At 35.9% G+C, this 27631-nt stretch overlaps 2 protein-coding genes across 4 annotated transcripts in view; both read right to left on the reverse strand.

Moving 5' to 3' along the window:
- The window catches only part of HBP1 (HMG-box transcription factor 1), a 28917-nt gene extending 14024 nt beyond the window's left edge, over positions 1-14893 (reverse strand). The window contains exons 1-6 of one of the 3 annotated variants that reach the window (XM_045565446.1): positions 14833-14893; positions 6284-6467; positions 3937-4165; positions 942-1083; positions 450-561; positions 247-359 (exon numbers count right to left, since the gene is read on the reverse strand). In XM_045565446.1, coding sequence (XP_045421402.1) covers positions 247-359; positions 450-561; positions 942-1083; positions 3937-4165; positions 6284-6467; positions 14833-14847 — 795 coding nt within the window. In that variant the 5' untranslated portion in view covers positions 14848-14893. Of the gene's footprint in view, positions 1-246; positions 360-449; positions 562-941; positions 1084-3936; positions 4166-6283; positions 6468-10231; positions 10863-14674; positions 14800-14832 lie in introns of those variants that run through there. The other 2 variants (XM_045565447.1, XM_045565448.1) reach the window with 2 other exon arrangements.
- Positions 14894-22078: 7185 nt separating this feature from the next.
- Positions 22079-27631, reverse strand: part of PRKAR2B (protein kinase cAMP-dependent type II regulatory subunit beta) — an 86798-nt gene continuing 81245 nt past the window's right edge. Inside the window, exons 9-11 of the mRNA XM_045565455.1 lie at positions 26397-26462; positions 26120-26258; positions 22079-24109 (exon numbers count right to left, since the gene is read on the reverse strand). Of these exons, the coding sequence (XP_045421411.1) occupies positions 23976-24109; positions 26120-26258; positions 26397-26462 (339 nt within the window). The 3' untranslated portion in view covers positions 22079-23975. The remainder of the gene's footprint in view (positions 24110-26119; positions 26259-26396; positions 26463-27631) is intronic.

Consider the following 27631-nt stretch of genomic DNA (forward strand, 5'->3'; position numbering starts at 1 on the left):
TGAAACATAAAAATCGCTAAGTAATATACTTTTTCCATTCAAGAAAGCATAATTAGAAAGGTAAACCCAAAATCATTGTCCTCCCTATCAAGTTAAGCAACAATGAGCGGCTACAAAACCTATACCTAAAATGTAAGATGTCATTTACATATTAAGTAAATGGAGGCTATTCTGTAGATTAGCAATAAATCTTTATGTTTCATTCAGAAAGATTTTGAAAAATTTTTAAAAGAATTTTAAATCAACCTTGTGAGCACTCATTTGCAGATCTTCCTCATTGTCACAGCCTTCAGCTCTAGCAAAATCTTCAACATCCTGCCATTCCTTATTGCTTCCCTTATGAAAGCACAATCGTGTGCCTAAAGTTTTAAGTAGAAAATAAATATTAGATGTGTGAGTAGTGTGCAACACAAGTTAGGTGTAAATAATTAAAGTATTTTTTCTTTTACCTTTCAAAAAACAGTGCCAAACAGTTGAAGGCCAGGAATTGCACCATCCCAAATCATCATCATCTGACAGGGAGGACATGCAGAAAATGCCAGATTCTGACTCACTATTTGCCTATAGAGAAACATATTATCACCTTTTTTTATTTTTGCTTTTTAAATGCATCTTTTAATAACCATTTTTATCCCCAGTTCTTAAGCTCACATTTCTTATTAGTGGATAAATTAATCATTCTAAACTTAGAGAAAAATACAATGCCTTCGAAAACCGAAGTTTTTGGAAGTTTTAATTAAATGTACATTCCCATTAGTAATAAACTTTCCTAACGGTTAATAGAGTTGTTTATAAAACTGAATCCAGATCATTAACAGAACATTAAAACATACTATTTCCCATTTGTATGTGCTCCAAAAGAATTTCTTAGGTGGGGAAAGTTAATGTACTTCAACTGTTACACAAACTTCATAGAAGTTTAACCTCATAAATAAACTCACCCTTTCATGTCTTACTGGTGTTTCCTCCTTCCAGTGGTGATGAGGGAAGGCTGGCCCACTCTCTGAAGAAGAGGACACTGGTGGAGGGCGTGCATAGGAATGTAAACTTTTGCTAGTAGCTATGATGTGTACAGGAGATGATCTAAAATAAAGCAGCAGTTTTAACCGTAAAGCATAGGTCCTTAAAGTAGATCCTTCCTTTTGATGAAAAGAACTTCATATTTGAAGGGCCAACATTGTTACATATAAGATGCTTATGGTAAACTAGTAAAGACAGTAAGATTCCATCTATAATATGCTGTACCTTAACTAAACTCCTTACCCAAACATTCCTCACACATTTTAAACACCATTTTTTCCCAGATTTGAGAATGTATTTTAAATTACTACTACTCTTTATTTATCCCATTCATTTTTATATCAATATGTATAAATGTGCATATTTTCATTCATGAATAATAATACCCCCATGCAGGGTTCCCCATCCATTTTTTTCATCTACTTTGATGTTTTCAGTAAGCCTCAGTATAATAAAGCATTTAAGCTTAACATGACCAACAATGAACTCATTATATACCAACCAAAGAACTACCCCTTAAAAAAAATGCCTAAACTTATTTTAGCAGAGAGCAGCCTATTTGTCCTCCTTGTAACTGGACACTATTTTTTGTTTTCTAATACAGACCTGTTGAAAAGCAACAGGTCTAGTTATTTTCCTTCAAGGATCAACTTTAAGAAAAAAAAATTCACTTTTCACCACAAGTCTCTTTATCAGGCAGTACTGCCTTTAGAATATATGGCGTTCCGAAGAAGATATTCAAATCCTTCCCTCACAGACAGATCAGATAATTCATGGGTGGCGTAACAGTGAGAAACAAGCCTATAAAGGATGATTGTTAATGTGCATGGACTCAGGAGTCCAGAAAGGAAGCAGAAAGGAAGACAGCAAGGCCAGAAGGGAAAGCCATCGCAAGGTCCCAGTCAGGACAATCCTGCAAGATACCAAATAGGCATTTGGTCCTTATCAGAAAACAAGCTGATGCATGTCTGTACCAACTCTCTTCTACAAAAGATGAGGAGGGACATCTTTCCTATTCTTCCTTTATTTCCTGAGATATTTTATTGGCCCCTCAATTTTTATTTTATCCTCATTAACATTTTCATTATACCTTTGCAGAAATTATTTTAAAATAAAGATCTACAAAACTGTACTTTGCTTTCATGTTCATGTCACTCCTTAAATAAAAAGCCCCTCAAATTTCCATGTATTTTAGCATATTCTCCAATCAATTTTGGATTTCAAATTTTATGCTGAGTATTTTATCTTTGCCCAAAGATTGCCCATCCTTTTACTATTGTACATTTAGATATAGATCAAATACTAAAGAATGGCCAAACTGCTAAAAATTCTTTTTGTTCATCCCTGACTTCATGACTAATAAATAAAAGAATGTGAGTTCTACCAGTTCTTCTGTTTAATCACTTAAAACATATGTAACAATGTGATCCTCTAAAATGTACATGGCCTACATGTTCTGTGAAAATTAACATGTTAAACACGTCTAAGCACTAATACCATCAGTTTCTTCATCCCTCTATCTATTCAGGGATAATAAAAACTTTACCTGTCCTCAACCCCTTGGTACCACAGTTATCACTTCAGTCATCCAAAGCTCAATAACTAACATAAGTTTAACACTCTACAAGAAGTTGCATGAACAGCCAGGGATAGTGTTAGAAGGCAGGCAAGACAGCAGAATGTCTTGCTGCAGAGAATGAAATTACATCCTCAGGGAGCTACTCTCTTCCTTATGTCTGTCTTTATACTGATTTTCTTCTGAAGGGTCTACTCACTTTCCATAAACTCTATTATTAATTCTCATGATTTTGCTGTGAAAAATGAAAAGTAGTATCTCTAAATTAGAGATGGAAAAAAGTTTGATAGTTAAATCAGGGTTGGTTTTTTTCAAAAATGTCAAAGAATTTTTAGCTTTTTGACTATTAAGACTGCAATGAAAACTAGGACTATAAGGTACTCTGAAAAGGAAGTTTTCTTTCCTGTGGAAAATGACATGAAAGTAAACTGAAATTAATGAAACTGAATTTGCTATAATCGAGATCAATATCCTGCTAAACACAAAAAAAGCAGCATAACTTAATGGGTTGCAAGAAAATTGCAATTTCATACCTAAAAAATTTATTCTTCTGCAAAGCATTCCACTAACTTAGGACCACCACCAAAACTCACAGTTGTTCCTACATCACCTAGTATGAACTCTGGTCTACCATTTTCCACCCACAGGAGTGCAAATCTGGGCATCTCTCTTCTTTACAAACTATCATATTTTTCCATGTCTTTTTAGGGATAAATAATGAAATGCTATCCACTTAGGTCTCCCTCGGAAGCTTCTTATGGAAGCTTCCATAAGTTCACAGCACAATAACTCATTTTCTTAAATTCTGGTCTGGATATATGAAACAATGGTTTTTACCAATGGGAGTCTACTTTTAAAAGTTCAAGATTTTAACATTAGCAAATTTTAGAAATAGCAAACAATTAAGCAAAGTAAGGCCACATACACTGTGGAAGAAACAAACCTAGACCAAAAGGAACCAAACTCAAGGTTGATAAAAGTTTAAAACATAATGTTTATTACAACTATTGTTCTTTAGACAAATACAAAGTAGAAATATATAATGAAAGTATGTCTTGGTCGAATTTATTTTTTGATGACTTTTAAACATTTACAAATATTTCTTATTCTATTGTTCTCATTATCCCCTTTATCTAATTCTCAAAATATGAAATCATGGTATTGAATGAAATAATTCTTTGATCACTGTAAGACAAAGAGCTTAATTCTAATGACTTTAAGTTCTAATTTAACTACCCATTAGATGGTTAACAGCATTATTGCTTCTAAAACTGGAAAAAATTTAAATAGCTTTTTATGATGATAGAATTTTTAAATAAAAATATAATCACTGCTCCTACCTGTTGTAAAATGAGCACTGCATAAGTGGACTTTGTGGACTAGTGGCAATATTTGCTAATTCTGTTAGCCAATCTACCTCATTTTCACGGTAAGTATTTTCTGATATGTCTGAGGTATTTTGGTTCCAAGATGGTCTTGGATATTCTTGATGTGAAACATCTGAACTTAGCTGGTACATGGCAGATTGGGTAGGATCACTTTGAACAGCCTGAAGTTCAGGAAGGTCATCTGCAAATAAGCACACTCAAAATTATAAGAAGGAAATTACTAATACAGGAATAATACTATAATTGTAGTTGGAAGAAAAGTCCTCAAATTTAGCTACTTGCTTTTGTGAGAGGAAAATCATAAATTCAAAATTAAATTCAAAACATTTTCTGAAATGAAACAACCTTCAACTTAACAAATGACACCTTGTACATTTAAGAGTCAAGAGAGCCTAAAAGAAAAGTAAACCCAACAAATGTAAATGTAGTAATGACTTCACTACCTAAACCATGTAATTACCACAACTGTTCATAAACTGGAAAAACAGAGTTCAGTTTGTGTCCTCTCCTTTTCCCCCCCAGTTTTTTGTACCTCACCTGGGAGTGACCCATATACGTCTGACACATTTTTACACTAGCATGTTATTGAGGAAAAGGGCATTTTATGTGTATACATATGTACTTATTACTTAACTTGTTAAACAGATTACTATAATAATGAAAACAATTTTCATAAATGAGATTATAAATTATATAAATTTTTAGGTATAATTTACACAATTCTGTGTTATAGTATTTATTTTTAATAAGAACTTGGGAATGTTTATTAGCTAATTTTTCCTGGAAGTGCATTGCCAAAAGGTAGTTCATAATAAGACTTTCAGCTCCCCAACAGAGAAAACTAGAAATATTGCCCAAGTACCACTCATGTACACTCTGAGCCTACAGACACTATAAAGAACAGTGAATTCCAAAATACTGAATTCTTTAAATAAAAAAAAAAAAAAGAAAAGAAAATCTAGCAGAAAGAAAAAGCATCTTACAGGCCTAAAAAAAATCCCCTCTATGAAACATCTATTAACTCTATAAATCCATTGAGTCCCCTTAAATATACAAGTCAAGGAAACTTCTAGTCTCCTAAATGTTACTATGAAAGTACACATAATTCCTATTCGGGCAAATATTCCAAAGTAATCTACTAAAACCAAAATGCCTTAATTAAAAATACTAGTTTAAGATATCCATTCATAAAACCGACTCCTTTTATGGAGTCATGAAGCAGCCAAGGAGTTCTAGAACACCAAACTAATTTAGAATCATTCGACCCTACAATTTTCATTGTAGCTGGTGTAGCTATTTCCCGTCCCTCATTGCCAACGTTCTTCCTTTAACCATCATTTCTTTATTTACTTTAAAAGTTTCATTTCTGTCTTTCAAGTTTAGGAAATTAACTGCTTTTCAACTGAAGTCATGGGTAGAAGGGATAAGGTTTTGACTGGGCTCTGAGTTCCTCCTGAAACCAAAGACATGATGGTGAAGAATCAACTACTTGATAAAAATGGTGCTCCTTGCTCAACAGTAACCACCACTTAATAAATATCAGGGCCCAGAAAAATCCTTGGCATTCAAACAGGTTATGTCCCAAGATCTTCAGGATCCCCAAATTTCCAAACATTACTATAGGACATAATCCCCTCCATTTCATCATTTGTAAAATGAAGATAGTCGTATCTTCTCCTCAGGGTTTTCATCAACATTAAGGAAAACTACATCAAATGGGGACAAAGCGAAGCTAAAAAACTGGGCAGAAGCCAAGGTCATTCATTAGCTATTTATTCTTGAACACCAGCCTCAAAGTAATGTAATTCAAAAACATACCTCAACAAACCATATTTCTGTGTCTCACATTTATCTCTAGAGTAGCTCAGCAACAATGATAACCATAAATTCAGACCCTCAAGAGTCCACTGTAATTTCTCCATTATACTAACAAATCAGACATGAAAAATGGCTAAGCATAATTTACTGAGTTTTTTGGGAGGATACTTCAAAAGTATTATCTTTTAAAAACCCACCAAGTGAGGTTTCCCTAAGGTGTTTAATAGTCCAATCTATTCACACAAAGCAAAACAGTTTAGTTTAATAATCTGTAAATGAGTCTCTATGATAACCATAAATAACTCAAACTCATGTTGGTTTTAATATTTTAAAAACAATAACAAAAGAATGTGGAAAATTCCTAACATACAAAAACTTCACATACTTTTCTAGCCAGTCAAGGTTGGTGGAGAAGCTAGCTAAACATGAAAATTAATCTGAATCTTAGTTAGACTCCTAAATAACTTTTAATTTTGTTTACCAAGCTCCATGTGCTCATCACAGGAGTTATATCCAGGTGAGGATGGCAAATTCTCATTACACTGCAGCAACTCCAATGAGTCATTCATTCCTGAAGCTCTCTTGTCCATTACCAGCAGGAGTTTCTGTACTGCATTAGGCATCTGATTTCTCTTCACTTCCCACACCATGTTATGGTGCTCCGACTTAAAATAAAAACAATACAAGAAAAAATGTCAAATCATGCAATTCGGACATTATATAAGCATAAAATCAGAGACATCACAATGCTGCATTTTTAACTTAATCATACATTGCCATTTATATCTCCCTCAAATCCTTTAGACCAGGATGACTCTCTATACCTTGGCCTACAACTGTGTACTCAATAATAAATTAGACCTGAATCCCAAAAGATTAATATCTTCAATTTACAAAAGTCTTTTCTGATACATAATAGAGATATACATACTTTTATTTCTTTAACATAGTAACTCCCCTTTCAGATGCAGATACTAAGACTAATGAAACTTTTTTTCCCAGTTGTCCTTTCAAATTCAAAAGAAAATTAAATTTTCTTTAGAAAATTAAATTTTCTAAAACTAAAAAAGACTGGAGGAATATTCTATTTCATGTAAGAAAGTTTCTTAAAACAGCCACATATAATTCTCATAAAAATTAAAATGTTCTTAGGTTTTCTTAATGAGAATTTGGGACCTAGCCATAATAAAAAGATACCTGTCATTCTAAATAGCCTATTACTCCTAAAAAGATGAATAACAATCATAGGAAATTTAAAAAACTAGTAAATCTACCTTCATCAAGCCTACAAAGTTATCAGAAGGAAGAGAATAATACAGGTTAATAGACTTAAGTAATTTCTCAGCAAAGTCCACCGACTAAATTTTATTATGAAGGGGAAATGTGGTTATACCTTTTACACTCAGCCTTTGGACAATGATCAAATTATTTAACATGTTATTTATATTTAACATAAGTGACACCAGCAGGAAAACTTCCTGATTTCTCATGCTTTACTCCAAATCCCACTTTTAAAGAAGTTCTACCGGGTACATTAGCTTGTGCCTGTAGTCCCAGCCACTCGGGAGGGGCTGGGGGAGATCACTTGGGGCCCTGGAGTTTGAACCAGCCTGGACAACACAGCAAGATCCCATTTCTTTAAAAAAAAAAAAAAAAGACAATAAAATATATCACTGTTAAAAGTAACTAAAAGTATCTCAGCCCAGGCTGATCAAAACTGCAATGAAAAGATGTTCATTACTTAGTATTTATAAGCTATCTAGGCCATGATGCAATCACCAATAAACACTGGTGATGCTGACAAATTTCTTTCTACAAAGGCTTTCTCATAATCTTTTTGACTATGAAATATGTTTTCCTGACTAGAAAATACACAATCAATGAACAAGAAAATGAAAAAGGATTTTTAAAAAAGGAATATAATGGTTACTTCTAATCCAGCAACCAGATTTAGACACTGCTGACATTTTGGTGTATTATAATCCAATCTCTTTTTTCATGTACACATTCCCACAATCATACTTTTTCTCCATACTTCTTATTATAGGTGATATCTTTTTCCTTAACGTAAGTTCATAAGCATTTTTCACTATCATTATTTGCAAAGATCTAAAGAGTTAAATAATATATATCAAAAGAATGTGCCAAAATTCATTTATCCCTCCTATTGCTAAATATGATATTCCCAATTTTTTTCACTCTTCTAAACACTGGATTTGCACACTTATTTTTAAAAGTTATTTTCTTACATCTGATTATATTTTAGATTCCTAGATACCAGGTTCTTGACACATATAGCCAAATTGTGTATTGCCTTACTTTATTTCTAATATTCTATTTTGGAAGCTTTCTGCCTTACCCCTCAAAAATTACCTAACTTACCCTGTGTGTTAGAGCCTTGCTCAATACTGATTATATGATGTATTATGGCGTAGTGAAAAGGGCACTGGGTTAGACATGAGGAAACACGGGTTTTGATTCCAGCTTGATCACTTACTAAATACATGACCTAAGTGACTGAGTTTCTCTGTAATATTTTCATCTGTAACATAGGGCTAATGAGGCCTACCCTACTTTCCTCCTAGAGTAGTTGTGAGGATGAACTGAAACAAAGTGAAAAAATATAAAATGATTTCTTTTAATTTTTTTATCCCCAGATTGACATAGGGCAATTATTATACATATTTTAGGTTTTTGATGTCCTAAATTGAACAGTTATTGAAAATACATTGTTAGCAGCAGGAGACCAGACAGCTACTCAGTTTCAGCAGTTTCCTCCCTGCGAAATATTATGACAAGTCATCCAACAAATCTTAGTAAAAGTCATGTATCATGCCATTACTTAGGCAAATTAACAATTTATCTATCTAAAAAATGTTTGAGGCATTTGAAAGAAATTAATACTTCTGAAGTTTAGTACAATATACTGATTAATCAGTCTTAGTATACAGTTACAGCCAATCTCCTGGGATATAATAATTCCCCATAAACTGGTAGCTAGAGGAAATGTGATTAGGAACACAAATCTATTTCTCAAGTATGAAATCATATTTCTCAGTCTCCACCTTCTCCCTGGGGGAAGCGGGGGAGAATTAAGCAAATTTAGCTTAATCAGTGATCCTCAACTCAACTCTGTGGCACACAGAATCACATGTATGCTTTAAACAAACTGATACTCAGGCACTATCCCCAAAGGATCTGATTTATTTGGCTGGGGTACAGCCCTGTGAACTGATTTGTGTGTGTTTGTTTTCAGGTGCAAAGTATTGAGAACCACTGGGCTAAAAATAATATACTCAATTCCTACTTAGTAAAAAAAAAAAATCATTTATTTAATACATACCAAGGCATTATACTAATTGTAATGTTGGACCCCAACAATGAACAATTATTCATGAATCACAACGAATCTACGCTTTAGTGGAAAGATGTAAGCCAATGATCACAGTCCTACAGAGCAAGGCTTAATTATAAATGGGTTAAAAAAAAAAAAAGGAGGACAGGTCTCCCAGTGAGACAAGCTCACATGAGCAAACTCATACATCTGGCAAAGTACTGAATGAGATCAGAAAACTGTACAAATTAATATCACCAGAAAATAGGACGGTCATGGATCCTGAGGCTGTGAGGATACTACACGGAAAGGCAATCTAGGATCAGATCTTCAATTCTACTTTAGGAAAACTGATTTTTTTTCCCCTTGAAACAAGAGTAAGGAATCTTAAATCAGGCTGCGTGAGTTTATATACCAGATGTGCCACTTACAATAGCTTTGTGCCCTGAACAATTCACTTATAATCTCCATGTTTTATCTATAAAATGGAAATAATAAATGTACCTCCTCATGGGTTGTTATAAAAACTCAGTGAGATCATGTAAAATGCTTAAAACAGCACCTAACACAAAGCAATCTTCAAAGTAGTGGCCAGTATTATTATTAGCAATTATCAGACAATGGAGAACCACTGAGGATTTTCAACAGAGGTCTGACGTGATCAGAACTACACTTTAAAACATTCTCTTTGAGTCTATACATACTGAAATAAATGCTGCATCATTATGAGGAACATCTGTAACATACTTTAAGGAGGGTATATTAAAAACACAGAGAACACTCATTCCCAATTTGTCCATGTAAGCCACCTGTCTCCAGCTTCCCTTGCAAGGGTTCTCAGAAAAGAAAAGGCAATCGGCAGTATCAATGTAGATTCCTTATTTAGTAACTCCTAAGAGAGGAACTACTCATACTATGTGAGTTCTTTAAACAGCTAATATTAATAGTTTGATAGCAAATGTTAACTCTTTCCGAAGAAATCTTTCCAACATCAGAACATAATTTAACCTATCTTGATCCAAAATCTTTATGAACGTCAGTACTATGCTTCACAGATGTGAGTGGGGTAAACTTGAAAAATTTCCCGTTTTTTACCTTTATTATGAAATTCAGAAGTTGCACTACACATATCTCTCTCTTCAGAGCTATCCTCTGTGTATGAACAGTGCTGTTCCTGGGGTCCACAGAAGCACAGTTGTAGTTTGTCTTGTCTTTCCCCTCCCTCTGCAGACCTCTTTGGTTTCCTCATTCTTCCCAGGTAGATTTTTTTCTTCCCCATCAGCAGATTCTGCAGTGTCCAACATTCCCCATTTACAGTACACTAACATCTCCTTGCAACTTCTATCATTTCTTCAGCACCTTGCTTAGTTATCTACCACCACCCCATCACAACACTCCTTAAATGAAGTTGGAAAAAAACATCATTTTAATTTCAAAACAGAGCCACCTATAAATAACAAAAGGGACCAAATATTTATTGAACTTAAGTTTCGATGTGTTTGCACCTCTCATTGCTCAAGGCTATCCAAAGTTAGGTCTTGAGATAACGAAGCTTTGCTACTGTAGAACTACTTACTGTACAGTAAGAGAAACTGGACGCAAAGACAGCAGACTTGAGTTTCACTCCTACTGGCTGTGTAAACTGGGACAGGTCCTTTAATCTCAGCCTCACAGTACCTCTACTTACCTCACAAGGCTATTCGGGGAATTAAATTTTGAAAACAAAATTCAAAATTTTATACAAATGTTAAGTTTTCTGTCTTTTTTATTCCCTACACATCAAACTGTTTTGGGGGAAGCAAGCAAGGCCTCTAATACAGTAAAGGAATACTAGAAAAGTCCTTACTCAGTAATACTCCCCTGCATACACCAATTACATACTCATTTTGATAAACAAGCTCCTCTTTCAAATATCTCCTGGTAGAGCTAACCCTATTGTTCATTCATGCTTTTGTATACTGCTTTGGTATTGAAGGATTCAACACAGCTTGCCTTGTATTTTAGTTAACTTTGCACATGTCATCTCTTCACTGAATTAGTGATTCTCACAGGGAAGAGTAAAATTCTCCACCAGCTGTTCTTTGAAATCTTATGTTCGATATTACAAATTTTATTTTATGGGAAGGCCCTATTGCTTTTGTTATTCAAACTCTTAGAAACAAATATCCACAAAATCCTAAGAAAGGAGAGGAAGAAAGGACTAGAAATAGTTAAGTCTTTCAATGAAGGAGGAAGAAAGTAGGTTTCACAAAAGGCTACCTACTGACATGCCTACCTATAGAGCATTTCCACATACTTCATCTAATTTTAAACTCAAAACAGCTCTGTGAACAAAGTATTATTATGGATGAAGAAAACAGAACTCTGGTGACTAAATGGGACCATTTTCTTTCTGAAAGGGAGAACTGAAGGGGAAAAGGACAAAAGGTATAGAACAACATAGGTTAGACTCCTGCTTTCAAGTGTCTATTCTCCTCTGAATTCCTCCCTACCTTTCCACGGACATTACGGATTTCACAGCAAGATCTTCTATATGTTCTCCCCTAATCCTGAAGAACTTCCATACCCAGTCCAGACTATATGCTCAAATTATTTTGAAAAAGCGGGTGAAAAGAAGGTAGTTTGCAATTAATTTCTATCTCTGAAAGGAGGAACTGAGGTATTCAAAATTACATATTACAAGTTAAAACAAGCCTCCTTATGACAAACTATTAATATATTAAATGCAACTTTCTACATTAAAACCATCTGTGAGGCCTTAATGCTGTTCTTTTAGAATATTTTCAATGACACTTCTTCAAACAAAAGATTTCACAGAAATTTTTCTACAACTCTAGTTTGCCACTGAGCTAAGAAAAAAAGACAACTCCACAGTGGGTTTGTTTTGGTCACTTACCACTTTTATGACCCAGAACAAATTAACCTCTATGCCTCAGTTTTATTTGTAAATGAGACTAGTACCTATCAGCATTATTGTAGGTGTAAAAGATATTACATCCACATCCTTGCCTGTGCTGGATGCTCATTCAACATGAAACGCTATATTGATGAAGACAAAAGGAAACCCGTACTACAACTATGTAAGCAGCCATGTACAGCTGTTTAAAAGAGTATTGTCAATTCAAATTGTGAAGATGAGTCACGTGAGACAAATTTAAAATCATCTAAAATTTCATATTATTAAAGAAACTTGTCCTAAACTTGATTGCAATCCTAAACATTTTCACATTGCCTGTAACAACTTGTGAAAAAAGCTTTTCTAAGCTATAATCAGTAACTTTTAAAAATTCAATCAACTATATTAGAAAATTATTTTTCTATTCTCTATAGAAAATGAGTAGAAACCACATGAAGCAAATTAAATGCAGATCAAAGTATGAAAAAATGTGACTATTACTAATGTCAGGCAGTTAATAAACAAGAACAATGTCATTTTTTCCCTGAATTTTGTGATAAACAGGTATTTGTCAGTATTAAATTTTTTAAAATTTGTAGTGATTTGGTTTTCCATTCTAAGTAAATATTCACTTTCATACTTAAAGGAAAACATATAAAATACCTGACATTGTTTCATTACATGGCAGTAACTTCTTATGGATAATTTACGGGGGGGGGGGAGGGGGGGAGTACTGATATTTTCATTTCAAGCATATACAAAAGACCAGCTTACAATTCACCCTGAAGAACCTTCAGGGCACAACCGTTTGTTCATTCATTAAGTCCAAGCCTAGTGCCATCTTCACTGGGCACTTGAATTAGTGAGGAAAGAATCCAAAGAAGTTAAGACGTAGTAGAGGAAACAACTCTTAAAGTGACAGTATCATGTTCAAATTGGGAAGACAGGTCTGTCGGAAATCCTGGGAGAAAGTATCCTTTTAACTAGCAGTTTGAGAAGTGAACAAAGAGGAAAGGTTTTTCCAGGCAGAACGAAAAGGTACTTGGGTTTGTGAAGCTAAACAAAATTAAAACTAGAAAGTTGAAATCAAAATTCCATTCTATAATTTATTACTCGTTAGAACAAACAATATTTTGCTTCAAAATGGTTAAATGGCTTCCTCAAAAATATAAAATAGCTCAAAAACCTTAAGGAACGGATTTAATTCTTCTTAATGTAATTCAAATTTCCGTAAAACTTTGTCAAATATTGCCTACCTAGCAAAAACTGAGTTTAATCAAGGAAATCAACAGATGACCCCGAACACTCTTTTGCAAGATAAAGCAAAGGCAACAGCCAAAACAAACCAAAAAAAAAAAAGGCCAAGACCAAAACCAAAAGTACAAATAGGTTACAAATTCAGACCACTGTCAACAGTAAAACAACAGAAGAGTATTTACAAATGTTAACATTATTCTAATTCTCAAAAGGTAACTTTAATTCCCAAACCACTGTTAGGAATCATCCTACTGCTGCTATTTAGAGAGAAATAAATCTAAAGCACTTCATGGGCGCTGTTGGTAGGACTCCACCGTCTCCCAGAATGTACAACTCCCTTTTTTTTTTTTTTTAACCCTCCTCTCATCCTGGCACCGATGAGACCCCGAGCCAAAAATTAAAAAAACACAAAACCCCTGAGTATTGCCTTGCTGTCAATGCTCCTTCTAAAAACGACTCTAGCTGAAAACTCCCTAAGAATGAACTCTAAGAGACTGTAAAGTGCAGAGCGGAGAGTGAAATCCCCTAAACAGCACACAGCGTTTAAAGCTACAAAAACCTGGCTGTCGACTTCGCCGGGAATTCTTTTTTGTTTTGTTTCAATCTGCCCGCAGCGGCAGCATAGGTTAAAAGGCGGAGACTGGAAGCGCCTGCCAAGCCTCCTCTTTGGGTCACCCAGAGCAGCGCCTCCCGACTCACGCCAAGTCCATCCCCCACCCTCTTTCGCCATTCATCGCGTTCCCCTCCCTTCCCCCCATCATGTGACCGCAGCCTGGACTCGGGGCTTGTTTTTCCCCTCGGCTCAGCCCCACCGCGCAGGCGCCTCGGAGCCCATTCATTCGAACTGCGTAACAATGAGCCCCGGGGCCCAGCGGCTCCGCGAGCTTCCCAGCTCGGCCCGAGCCCCTTTCAGCCCAGAAGGAGGCGGTGCCTCACCAGGGGTCCCCCACCCCCAGCCGGCCCCCCATCCCCCGCCAACCTCCGACCCTCCGCCCACAAGCGAAGAGTTTAAGTCAAACTTTCCTGGGCAGCCCCGGCGCCGCGTCGGCCCCTTCCCCCGCCCCTGCCCGCCCCATCTCCACACCCGGCCCGGCCACCCACCGCGCAACCTGGCCCGGCGCCTTGTCCTCGTCCTGTCTCCTCCCAGCCCCCGCCCCAAGACCCCCTTGCGCCGCCGCCGCAGCGAAGCCCAGGTGAGCTCGCGGGAGGCGCCGGTCCCGTGGGTTCGCTGCGGGCAGTAGTCGGGGGGTTAACTGCCCGCACCTGGAGGGCAGCCCTTCGAGGAGGAGGAACGCCGACCCGAGCTCGCCCGGCGGCCCGATCCCCCGGGCTCCTGCCCCTCCCTTCCCCACCCCCACCCCTTCCCGAACTGAAAGACAACAAACCTGTCCCGGAGTGCCGGCAGCCCAGGCACGGGCCGCCCTGGCCGCGACAACACCACCAACAGTTCGCGTACCCCCTCTCCGACTGCCGCCGGCCTCCCCCTCGAGCGTTACCGCTCCCGCCGCCACTCTTACTCCTCAACCGAAACTTTCCTACTTACCAAACCCGTCGCCATTACCAAGTCTTTCAAGCTTCGTCTTCCCCCTCCCCTTAACCCCCCGGGGGTTGAGCCTCCGCCCAGCTCTTTCGCCCTCTTATTGGTTTGTGGATCTGCCATTCGGTCCTTCTCCATTCCCATTGGGTGATTCCATGGTCCGTCTCAGGGGGCGGGCATGTATTGACTTTTGTGTTGTGTTTACTGGCGAAGACGGCGCGTCAATCATTAGGGTAAGTGCTTTGGATTGGACTAGCGCCGAGACTCCGGGGACCCGAGCCAAACTATGCCCCCGAAATGGATTGTGGGTTGGTAGTCTCAGCCTTGAGCCTTAGCTCTGGGAAATTGCAGGCGGAGGAACCGGTTGGACTACATATCCCAGCAGTACGTTCACAGTGCAGCCTTGATAGTAAACAAGAGTCATAGGGACACGTGTATCAGCTCGTTTGTTTTGGTGCCTGGGACAAAAGGGAGGGGGCGGAGGAAGCGAGTGTTTTAAAGCTTGGGCCTCTTCTCTTCCTCCGATCCTCTGTTAACACTTAGAGCGGCCCAAGGCTTTCGAAGCACCCATTCCGGGCCATAAACAGCCAGAGTCGCTCGCTGCTCAAAGTTTGGCAGGAGGCCAAGGTATTGTTTTAGTTCGAGGGGAAGGAGATGACCGCACAAGCGGAAGCAGTGCAGGCTTGTAAGGGACTTGGTCACTCTCAAATCATGGTCCCAGGCACGATGGGGACGAAAGTGATGCTAGGCTTGTTGCCGAAACCGCAAGGGGGTTGCGATCTAGGTCGTTACTCGTGGCACAGATCCAATTATTGAGACAAGGTGAATTAGCCAGGAAGAAAGGAATTTTCAACATGATGTCTCGTCGGGAGAGAGCATGGGCTTATAAAGGAGGGGCCACGTTCCTTGCGGCAGGTCATGGTGTAACTAACAAGGGGCTAAGTGCTTTGGAGCAGGTCTTGTGCAGTGGGGGCAGATCGTGGGGGATGGTGATTCTTGGCGTCAGAAATCTTGCTCTAGGGCCTTCGGAATCTAAACTCCTTTGTCTTGCAGAAAATCCTCCATTTCTGCGAAACAACTCAAAAAGTTCAAGTAGTTAGTGAAGGGAGATTATTTAAAAAAACATGTAGGGGTTCATGGTTACAGGCTCCACCGGCTGTGGGAAGACCGAGAATTTTTTTATCCTGTGCCTTGCCTCACCACCCCAGTACAGCAAATTGAGATTTCTTTGTCAACTCTATTCAGTTTACTCAAGCTTTGTTGACCACCAGCTGAGTGCTTCGGACTGTGGGGCTTGGGGATGGACTATGAGAGAGCAGCTCAAGGTCTAGAGAATTTACAAAGCTTGGGGGGAGGGAAGAGGGGAAGGACGATTACTTTAAAATTGAGGCAAGTCAGAGGGGTTTTCCATATTGACTACTTTGCTTGTTGGTTAACGTAATATAGAGGGATATAATGTATGACCTAAACTTATTTACTTAGTGAATCATTATCTGTAAATTTCACTGGTGAATTTTGTTAACCATTTTCCCCCTCCAGACAGCTTCGCATAGATAAAAGAAAGAAAACTGTCTTTACACTTCGTTTCCACTAGGGGTTCCTCCTTAAGTTATTAATAATAATGCTCTGACTCACCAAAGGAGAATGAAGGCTTCTCTGCTTTATAGTTACCTTCACTTTAAACATGGCTGTCCATCAGAGTCGGGTGGGCATCATTAAGCCTTTTTTCCTTTGAACCTTTAGTGTTTAATCATTTAAAGCTATGCTTTAGGTTTTATATCTTAAGATTACTGAATGTATGCTTAAAATTAAGATGAGGAAAATCTACATTAGTAAGAAATCCATGAAATCAAACTTTTGGTAAAAACCTGAAATCATAGCTAGTTATTTCTTTAAAACCTCCTACAATTCTTGAATTTTTAAATATACCTGAAAACCACATAACAAATCAAGAAATCCCAAACAACCTCCCATATGTTGAAACAAGTTTAAAAATTCCTTTAGGGGCTCCCCATTTGAATCCTTGAAGTGAAATTATTTATAGTGTTCCCTGCCACGTGATCAAAGATTTACTTCCTGTATTTCACAAATAGTAATAAAACACTTTATTTTTTCTTAAAATAATTCGGGGGGGGGCAACAAAGTGCTTAATTTTTTTCCCTGAGGAAAAAGGACAGGATTTGAATTTATCATTTGTCAGTGGTTAATAGAGTGATTCAAACAGAATGTCTGTTTCTGCTACTTTGTGTATGCTTGTTTATTTTTTTCCTTTTATTTTTTACATTGGAGGGTCGTTGTGTCCCAGAATTGAATATATAAACTCCAACATTTAATTTGTTCACAAAAAGAAAAACAGATCATTGGAGTTTTCCTAATCATTTAAAATTAAGATCTGAGATATTTATGTCTAACTCCTAGGAAACTAAAAAGCTTTTCTCTCAAAAAAAATGAGCTCTCAAGAGTTTGAGACACTGTTTTACTACTCTTCAATACACAAACTGTGAGATCTGCTTTCGGCTCGAACTTATTTTTAAAAAGTTAAACTATTTGAAAGTTATTACCAAAAGCCTTAGTGGCAATATTTTTTATTAGTGGACACCAGAATGGGAAAAATAAATTCAACTTCAGACCCAGATATTGTACATTATAAATAATAATTTATCCTTTAATAACACTGTAAAGCCTTTTCCATTCATTCAAAAACATTTAGTTTTGTTTTTTTGACCATTGTGCTAATTGACAAGAATACAAAGATATAAAACATGTTTTGCATACTTTATCTCATTTTTTGTCCAAGTCTTTAAATATGAGTTAAAATTCAGATAGTTTAGTCACAACTGATTAAATTACTAGTATTGTAATTCTCTACACTTTTAAGTGGATAATTAGTCCTGTCTTCTGGCTTCCCTGGGGAGCTAAATGACCACCTTACTGCCTTATTTGTATTTAACATGAACATCATCATTAACTGAGTCACTAACAAAAACCAGCCAACTTATTAGCCAGAACAAAGATCAAAGTACAAAACTAGTAAGATCTTGGAAACTTTTACATATGTAAATTATACTCTTGGACTAAAACAGATATAATTACAGAATTTTTGTCTGTCCTACAAATGTTTCCATGATAAAACAGACATTAGAAAATTAGTTTCTTTAACACCTTCTCTTGGTTAGTACAGACACAGTGTCTATACACCTATATACACACATAAAATCTATACCAAAATATGTCAAGAAATTAAATTAAAATCTTTTTAGTATTTTATATAATTACTTATGTTATCTTAAAGAAACATCAAATTCTAATTTGTTAGAGATAGCAAAAAAAACCTAAATAAATCCTATTTAGAGATGAAATCAAACAATTTCCCTTGATTCCACCATATCTGGCACACTAATGACTGTATTGCTGGACTAGGAAATAAATAGTATATGTCGTTGCCTAAATATTAAGAAATCGCCTTTATAATTGTCAAAAGGTAAACAAATGAAATCACACAAACAAGTCCTAACCTTAGAAAATGGACCATATGTGTATGGTCTAAAATAGTAAGTCCCCACACTTTTCAGGTATCTTTCTTGGTTATTTAAACACTCACAAATACCTTTCCACATATCTTACTATACTTTAAAATGAGTTAATTTTACAATTAACTTAGTTCAAAGTACTCAGATAAACTCAAGTTGTAATGAAATCCCTGGGAGCTAGTGAGTCCCATTTTAGAAGCATAATGTGGTCTTGTTCTTGTAATTCTTGATGCAACTTTAGATTATGCTCAGATGGCCAGAAAACAAGAGCTTTCTTCCATGGCTGATATGTTAGTGTCTTAACACTATAACCATTAGGAAAAAGACTCAACCGAAGAGGGAAGAATCAAGAATGATTGTTGTGTTTCTGGCTTGGGTAATTGCGGTGTGCTGGGAGGTATGTTGATGTTATCCACTGACATAGGGCATGTTGGAAAGAACAGATCAGGGGACTGGGAGGAGGGTAAAAGAACAGGTTCAACCTTAGATGATGAGCATGCTGGGCAGGCAAGAAATTCAAGTACCTGGGTCCTGTAGGCAGCTGAATATATTCATCTAGAGTTTTGGAGATCCCAGTCTAGAGCAATAAACTTGGGTATCCTCAGGACATAGAGAGGATGACCCTTATTTGGTGTCCATTGTCAAAATTTTTGTCAAGTTGTCCAATTTGGTATAAATGAAAATGTGAGTAGAGAAGGCAACAAATAATTCTACTTCATCTCACTTCCAATTTACAAAACTAGGTTCAAATGACTGTTTTCAGGGCTTTCACACTAGAAGTTTTCTGGAATAATTCCTGTTATCTGAACTGTTTAACAGGAACTCCTAGAAAACTACTAGAAAATAGAAAACTACTATTTTCCACTCTTGTCTAGTTAGTGTCCTGGGCTCTTCTCTCTCTATGCATTTTATTTTAGTTGCTAAAGTATCTCACTTGAAGGACAATTAAGTCTAGTAAAGAGCATTTAAAATTATAGGAATAGTATGTGCATAACTTTTATCACACTGTGCTAAACTTAATATTTTTGCTTATATTTGCCTCCCCCCACATTTACATCCTCTCCTGCTTGCTTATTAGTCACCGTATCTTATGAATCTTTTTGTGTGGTCCATAATAATCAATAAATACATTTTTGCTGAACAAATGAATGAAAAGTTAGGGGGAAATGAGCAGCATGAATTTTCTTATATACACTGTACTACAGTGCTATATGCCATATGCTGTTTTCAACATTGCCTTTGTTAAATAGCTTCCATGCACTTTAAGTGTCACTTCCTCTATGTGGTCATTCCTCTTATTTGAGAACAGGTCTCATTTTCTAGCTGTTATATGATGAGCACCATCATTCATTTTTGTCTCCCTCACAAAGCCAATCACTCGAAACAAAATATCTAATTAATACACTTCAACTCCTTCCAGTTATATAGCATACCATATACTATAGTAATAAAAATGTCAAGGACATTTATTTAATTTTTAAGTTCAACTTTAAAGAGCAATTTGAGAGAAAAAAAGATTCACCAAAGATGTCTTTCCTAAAATAAAATATTTGGCTTTTTAAAAATATTATGTGTATACATTTCAAGAATATATTCATTATGTAAAGAGAAGCACACTTGTATTAAATGTGGGCCTTTGGCGTAAGACAGGCAGTGAAGTTGCAGGGATACATAGTTCATTCTCTTGTTCCTCAGCAGGATGTAGGTAAGTTTCCAATTAGGACCAAGATGGAAAACCAGCAGTTAGACACAACTTTATCCAAAATTTTGACTTGCTGTTTTTCCTGCTCATAAACTCATTCAAGAGTTCTACTGCATAAACTTTTTTTCAAGTTAAATAGAAAATATTTAGGGTTATGCATCTGGGTTGTTACAGTCAAGAGATAAGGCTGCTTTTGTCATTTCAGATCTGTTTCCAACTCACATTTAAACTTTCCCTTCTGCCTGAAAAAAGTTCTTTTCTGTTGTTCTAGGTGAGATTAAAAAATGCATTTACATGCTATAATGAATCAGTTACTATAGGTGCTAACAAAATATTATTTCATGTACATATATTTTTCAGTAGTTTGAGAAAATGGCAAGACTCAGGTTATAGTTAAATCAAGGTGAAGAAAACCAACTCCCTGACAGGTGGCATCGGCATTGCATTTTTATGTGTAGACAATACCTCCATATCATACATCACCATATCTTGGCATATATAAATGATATGTGTCTCTTTAGGATTTACTAGGCAATTTTAGATTTGTAGATTTAGGGCACAAAAATGTAACAAAAGACCCATATCTGTTGGTCAAATAAAAAGAAGTTTCCCTCTCAAAATAGTCTTACTCACTGCAGGGGAAACTTCATACAAATTTCTCTGTATACTGGGCTCATTAACATTACTTGAAAAATATATGAGGCCAAAAACTGAACGAGGAATCCAAGAGATTTCAATTCTTTGTGAGTTCTGCCATCAACTGGCAAAGTAAATGACTTTGATGAAGTCACTGATTGTCCTTTAGTATACAAATTGTAGTGATTTAAGCTCTCATAATTATTGTGGGGCACACAACTCCTCTGCAAATAACTGGTGTACTTTACTGTCTATGTTTCCATAATTCATTGTACTTATAAGGTGTGTTTTTATACCTGTGAAGATGAACAACTATTAATATATAGTTTCAGTTGCTTAACCAGTTTTGCTGCCTTTAAAAGTATTCTGGAACAGGTAAGGTTGTCTCAACTCTTATTCCAATTTCTTCCCTTTTGTCAAAACTGTGATATTCAACACCAGGCTGTACCTCATACTACTTTTAATTTTAGAAGCCAGCATTCCTTCTAACTCTATTTCTCCCTTGGGTATTAGCATTTTATTTAGGTATTAGAATCCCCTCTTCAGCAATTTAACAAAGCCTTGGCTCAAGCCAGATGTATTACTTACCCCTCTATGTTTACACATTATTAATTTTCTTTAAGAATGCCAAAGGTCACCTAATCCTTGTTGTAACATTTCTTTACAAAGTTAGGAAAAATTGTGTCAGTATTTTTAAAGATTCTTTGGAAAAGAACACAGCACTTTTTTTAATCTTACACTTTTCAATAAAATCCAAAGTCCCTTGCTTTATGCCCTGTTTCACTTTAAAACAGCCTGCTAGCCAGAGGTTATAATAGTTACCTAAATGCATTGACCCAAGTTGTGTCACAGGTAGTGTATATATAAAAACTAATGTTCTAGGCCCTAGTTCATATTGAGATGCAAGAAAGACATACATATACCTCTTTATATAAAACAAGGGGAAGCACCTTTCTTCTCTGAGAAGAATTCCTAACCCTTTCCTTGACCACATATGATATATTAAGAGGCTCCATCCTTGAATGAAACATCAACAGAGAACTCTTGGTTTGTGATTAAATAATGACATCCACAAGTCAAACTTGAGCTGTTTTAATTATATAAGTTTACACATAAATTCCCTAATTAGCCAGATTTATTTGGTTATTCTAAATGGCTAAATTGACCTGTAACATACTACAATTATTTCTCTCATACATGACCAATACTTAAAAAATTTTAAAACAAACCTACTGTTACACAGAACCATACTTTCTTATTACGTTATGCCCTGGGGGTTAGCTTCCACATGCCACATCTCTATCATGCTTTTCAATGCATTATGCACTACGCAAATCATATTAAAGAAATAACCAAAAAAGTATTAAAAACAATAATTCATATATTTTATTATAAAGGTGTGCTTTATTATAAGGAAAATTTAAATATAACCAACAATACCGAAAATAATGTAACTGGCATTTATAGCCTTGGTCAGAGTTCTTTATTAAACAGGCATTTGTTTGCTGTTCCATGAACAGTTAACAATCAGCTTATGCAACAAAATAGATAACTTGAAAAAGTGAGTAAGAATACAGAATGATGAACCAGGAATTTGGGATGCTTTTGTGTTTTTTCTTATTTAACAGACATGGCTTTTAAAATAAAATCTGAAATAGAAAAGTCATCTTCATGTAGAGTTCTCTTTTCCTAACAAGGTTTTGCAAAAATGTTAAACAGTATTCTAAAAGGTGGCTGAAGTTATACTTTACATACTTTTTTTTAACTTCTTATATATACATTATCCGATTAACATTCTAACATTTTCATATAAAGTGGGACCATAAACATTCTCTAATAAGACTAAACACAAAATAATTTTACCCATGTATGTATATATTCTTTTAAAACATGTTTCCCAAAATGAAATTATTCATTTAAAAGCAAACAACTGGTTAGAATTAATGTCTCCAGACATTGGGTCATGGGGCCTAGAAATCACATAAGAGTATATTGCTTTGGTTCAATATAATTAAATTCATCTTATGTGGCAGCATACTAAGCATAGTAAGTTTGTTTTCATTCTGTACTTTTAGCTATGAGTCTACTTTAAGTAATGGCAAGGCCTAATGGTCAATGTAGTATGGGCAGAAATTCCTTTCATCTTTTTTGGTTTTGCTTATAAAAATTTATTTCTACCACCTTAGAGGAAGTTTTTAAGAATAAAAGAGACAAAAACAGAAAATAAACCTCACTGCCTGCCGATCAATGACATTGCGGTTGGCAACCATTACAAGAACAGAAACCCAAGGGAGCAGACAAATGTCTGCAAAGGGCTGTTCTTGGTCTGCAGGCCTAGTGAAGACCAAAGAAGTACCCTCGGGGCCTGCTGATAAGGATCCCCAAAAGAGAGATTTTTTAAAGTATTTAAAAGATCTTAGGCTAAGAAGACAAAAAACGTCAGATTTAACAAGTTTAAACAGCTTTTTAAAAAACTCTGTAACATTAAATAACAAGATCAAATGTTTAAAAATAAAGAATATAGAGAACTGCAAAATGAAAAATGAAAGCAGGTATATGCTTGATGAGAAAAAAATGCATTAATGATTTCTTATCTAAAAGACTCTTTTTCCCTATCATCATCATGACTAAATTGCCTGTGTTTAAAACCACTGGAATATGTAGGTTACTGACATTATGCCAAAGATGTCAAAATGTATTCTATTGCAAAAATATAAAAAGTTTTAAAATTGCATATGATGTTTTATACCATTTCACCAATAGACCAAGGCCAGTACCTAACTTATCAAGCCAGAAAAACTTTAAAACAAAAATGATTAAAATTTTACTATGTATAATGAGTTATAAAAAGAATGTGATGCCATGCTATGTAGCATGATTCATTGCCAAGTGCCCTCTTACATGGGGACAGTCACTAATATATCAATCTGAGTAAGTCAAACACATACAGCCTATGATAACATCCTTTAATTATCTTCTTAAACACAGATACTTTCAATATATTACAATCATCTGAATAAACCTTTCAGTCAAATAATTTTATGGAGTAGAAAGTCATTTTATCAGTATGTTGATATTTTTATGAACTACTCTTTAGAAAGTGATGTTAAAGCCTATTGACTATTAAATCACTACTGTTTATTGATACATTGTAAATGTAAAAAAAGGAAAAAATCTGAAATCACAGAAAATGCTTGGCATCTACACAAACACATCCTCAGTGGACTAACCACTACTGTGTAATTTTGTCACTATAGGTCTTCTCGTTCCATACTTTTGCTTCATGCAGTGGGTTCAACAATATCCATGTTTGTTCCAAACAGGGCAACTAATTGTTCTTCATAGGTGGCGATATTCCTTTTCATAATTTCCATGCAAGGTCCCAAAAGCCTTTCAAATGCTTGCACATCCATAGCTAAGAAAAAGGAGGAATAAAAGAAAAATAATGTTCTTCAAAAATCTTCAGAGTTTCTAAATCATTTAGGATACCCCTTCCATACATTTCAACAATGCAATGGTATTTTTAGGTACATACTGCAAAAATACAAGAAAAAGCATAAAGATAAAAATGTTCTACTTCAAAATGGAAGCAGCCAGGGCCTTCTAAGGCCACATCTTCTGCAATATGATGGGCAATGAGAAGTTGGTAGGAGGCTCCTGGTCTAAGTGGAGAAAAGAATGAAGGATTATCACAGAAAGGCCTTGGAATATTTAAAAGTAAATTCTGATGTCTCCATCTTAGTAATACGAACTCCTCAAAGGTGGCAAAGGAGTTTTCTATCCTGTCTTCCCTTCTCAAGGTTTACAATGCCATGTGTGAAGGCCAAATGTTACCTTTTATAATTTTTACTCTTTTATACTATTGTCAGTGCAATTCAAAATGGCAGCCAACATAATGCTTTTGTCAACTTCTGTAAGTACTTGCTTATAGTACTTTGCTTGCCTGTCTAATGCATTTTAAAACTGAATTTATAATAAACAGATTGAAAATATGATATTCTCTACCATAAAAATACAAATTAAAATATAACTTTTTGCCTTTCAAATTTGCAAAGGTAAAAAAGGCAATGTTTATAAGAATAGGGTGAATAGGCATTCTTGCTAGTAGCACGTAAACAGGTACAAATAAAAGTGACCTGGCAATATATAGCAAAAGTCATTTTTTTTTAAATGCTTCTGAAAACCACTGCTAAGGAAAAATTTTATATATAGAAAAGCCTTCTATGTACAAAAAAATGCTCCCCCCCAAAATTGGAGCCAAAACCCTCAAATATTTACCAGTGCAGAATGACTAAATAATTTATCATGTGTATATTTACCTAATAGTGTTAAAATTTGATAAGAAAATAAGCAAATTCCTAAGCTACAATGAATTTCAAAAGCTGATTACAAAATTGTTTAACAAAGAAAACCCATGTAAATAAAAAAAAGACAAGAAGGAATTATAATAGTGGGAATCACTGAGCGGTGGTGGTGGTGTGAGTGACTCTTATTTTTCCTACATTTTCTGTATTTCTCAAATTTTCTTTAATGTGAATATAATTATTATAGAAAAAGATTAAAAGAATTTCACTCATATCACCTTTACTCTTACTAATAGCTCCACTCAGGGAAACTACCTGTCAGTTTCTGATTGTCTTCTCTTCAAATTCAAGTATAACAGTTGGTTCATATTATACTTGTTTAAAACCTTTTAAAAGTGACTTCTCTAAGAAATTAATTCTGAAGATCCCTACAAAAACACTGAATTTAAGTTTACCCTATTGAGTTGTGGATAAAGAGCACAGAGAGGCTAATTACTATGGAATCAATTTTCTTAAAATATCATTCATATTGCTATCTCCTGAATTATAATTTTCATTGTTAATGCAAGTGATTTCTCAGATATAAAATCTCAGATATATATAGATGTCTTTGCTGAAGATGGCATTTCTGCCAAGCTACTCTGGTAGAAGAAAGTAATAAACAGCTGAACAGCAAAGAACATACGATTATGCCTTGACAAACCTGAATCTTTGTGTTCTACTGCTGAGATGAGTTAAGGATTCTCAACGTTCCAACCTTCCCCGCAGATCTTAATAATGAACTTTATAAAAAGAGTATTTTAGCCTTCTCTTTTGAGGAACACAGCACACGTTCATTAGACAGATTAGGTATAAAAACTTGGTACTTGGAATTCTTATTTTAATGACTCAAATAAGATGTCATACGTATACAAAAGAACAAAATATATTTGTTTGTAAAAATTTTCAAAGAAAAGAATGGCTTACACAAGTTGGTTTTATAATGCAATGAGTTCTAACCTTGTTGCGTGGGGACCACAAAACTTGTGAACCCAGTAAAATCATCTGTACAACATGAACGCATAAAATGCAGACATAACAATTTCAACCAGAGGAAGCGTGTGCATTGTTATGATCCCTACCTAAACATTTGACGGTCCCAATGGCGTGTGCAGAAGCTGCTCGGGGTTTGTTAGTTACCAGGGCAAGCTCTCCAAAGTACTGTCCCCGCGAACATCGAGCAATTTCTACTGCACCATTCTCTTCCACTTCTGATATACCCTGACAAGGTAATTGAAAATATTAAATTTTCCTCAGCTTATGAAAAGTAAAAGTTAACTTTAGTGTAATGTAAACATCAAAAATCTATTATGTTCCTTGATAATATTGTGGGGTTTTTTAGAACTTAAGAATGCTTACCTTTCTTTTCATAGTAATCTTCACTTCTCCAGATTCTACTATGAAAAAAGAATCAGCCAAATCTCCCTATTAGAATAAAACAACAAGAATAGAGGGTGAAAATGCAAATGTATCTGATAACAATCCTGTTGCCCATCATACCCCTGAAATCAGTCCAACCCCACGGTACAGATATTTTCCTGAAAAGTGAAACCCCTCAGGAACAGGCCATCTCAACTTATAAACTGAGAGGTTACGATTGACAATTATATAGTAATGGTTTCATCTGTAAAAGTATTTGAAATACACTCTCTACCACAGCATTTCTTCAAAAAGCCAAGAAAATGTGGCAAATAACACTGGGGTGAGAAATTCACTCAGGATAACAGCATACACGGTAAGAAAAGGCAACACTGCTGTGTATCCCAGCAGCGTCCCCGCAGCCAGCAGGAGTATGTCTGCTGATGCTGTGCTCCTCAGGAAGTGCTAAAATGTGCACCTGTGTCCTCCTAACATAACGAGCTCCTGGTGCGGTGAGCCACGATAACCCACTGATTGGCGAAGAGCAGAAAGCACCCAGGTGCAGTAGAAAGCAGATGTGGGCCTTAATTTTTACTACAAGTAGTTAAGGACCAAACTCTGAAATGCCAGTCTATTGATAATCCATCTCAAGCCTCTGAAAAGACTACGAGAAGGGTTGTCATTTCTAACCCCATGCCCATTTTTTCTCGTTGTTTTCAAACGAACTCTGCCTTGATTTCAAAGGTTGCCTTCTGGTCTCGAACTCCTGACCTTGAGCGATCCACCCGCCTCGGCCTCCCAGAGTGCTAGGATTACAGGCGTGAGCCACCGCGCCCGGCCTGCCTTCTGAATTAAACAATACAACATGCAAGATAACACAGACACTGACTCTTCTGAGCCTCTCAAAGTGATTCTAGAGAAACGTAAACTTTTTAGTACAAATTCAAAAAGATTTTTATTTTATTTATTTTTTTATTTGATTCTGTGGTTGACTTTACAAAAAAAATTAGTATCACATTACTTCACAAAAACGTTGAATTTAGATTTGTATAATATATAGCACAGACATGTACGTTTATAAATGCTTACAAGACAACTAATATGTAAAAATATTTTTAGGTATAGCATATTTCCTCTCAGGTTTTCATGAGAGCTTCATGTTAAATTTTTAAGTGTTTTGAATCATAATAGATCTATCAGCTGCTGTGTAACGTTTTGTTTGTTTGATCTCAAAG

This window comes from Lemur catta, chromosome 11 (genome assembly GCF_020740605.2).
Source record: "Lemur catta isolate mLemCat1 chromosome 11, mLemCat1.pri, whole genome shotgun sequence".
Classification (NCBI taxonomy): Eukaryota; Metazoa; Chordata; class Mammalia; order Primates; family Lemuridae; genus Lemur; species Lemur catta.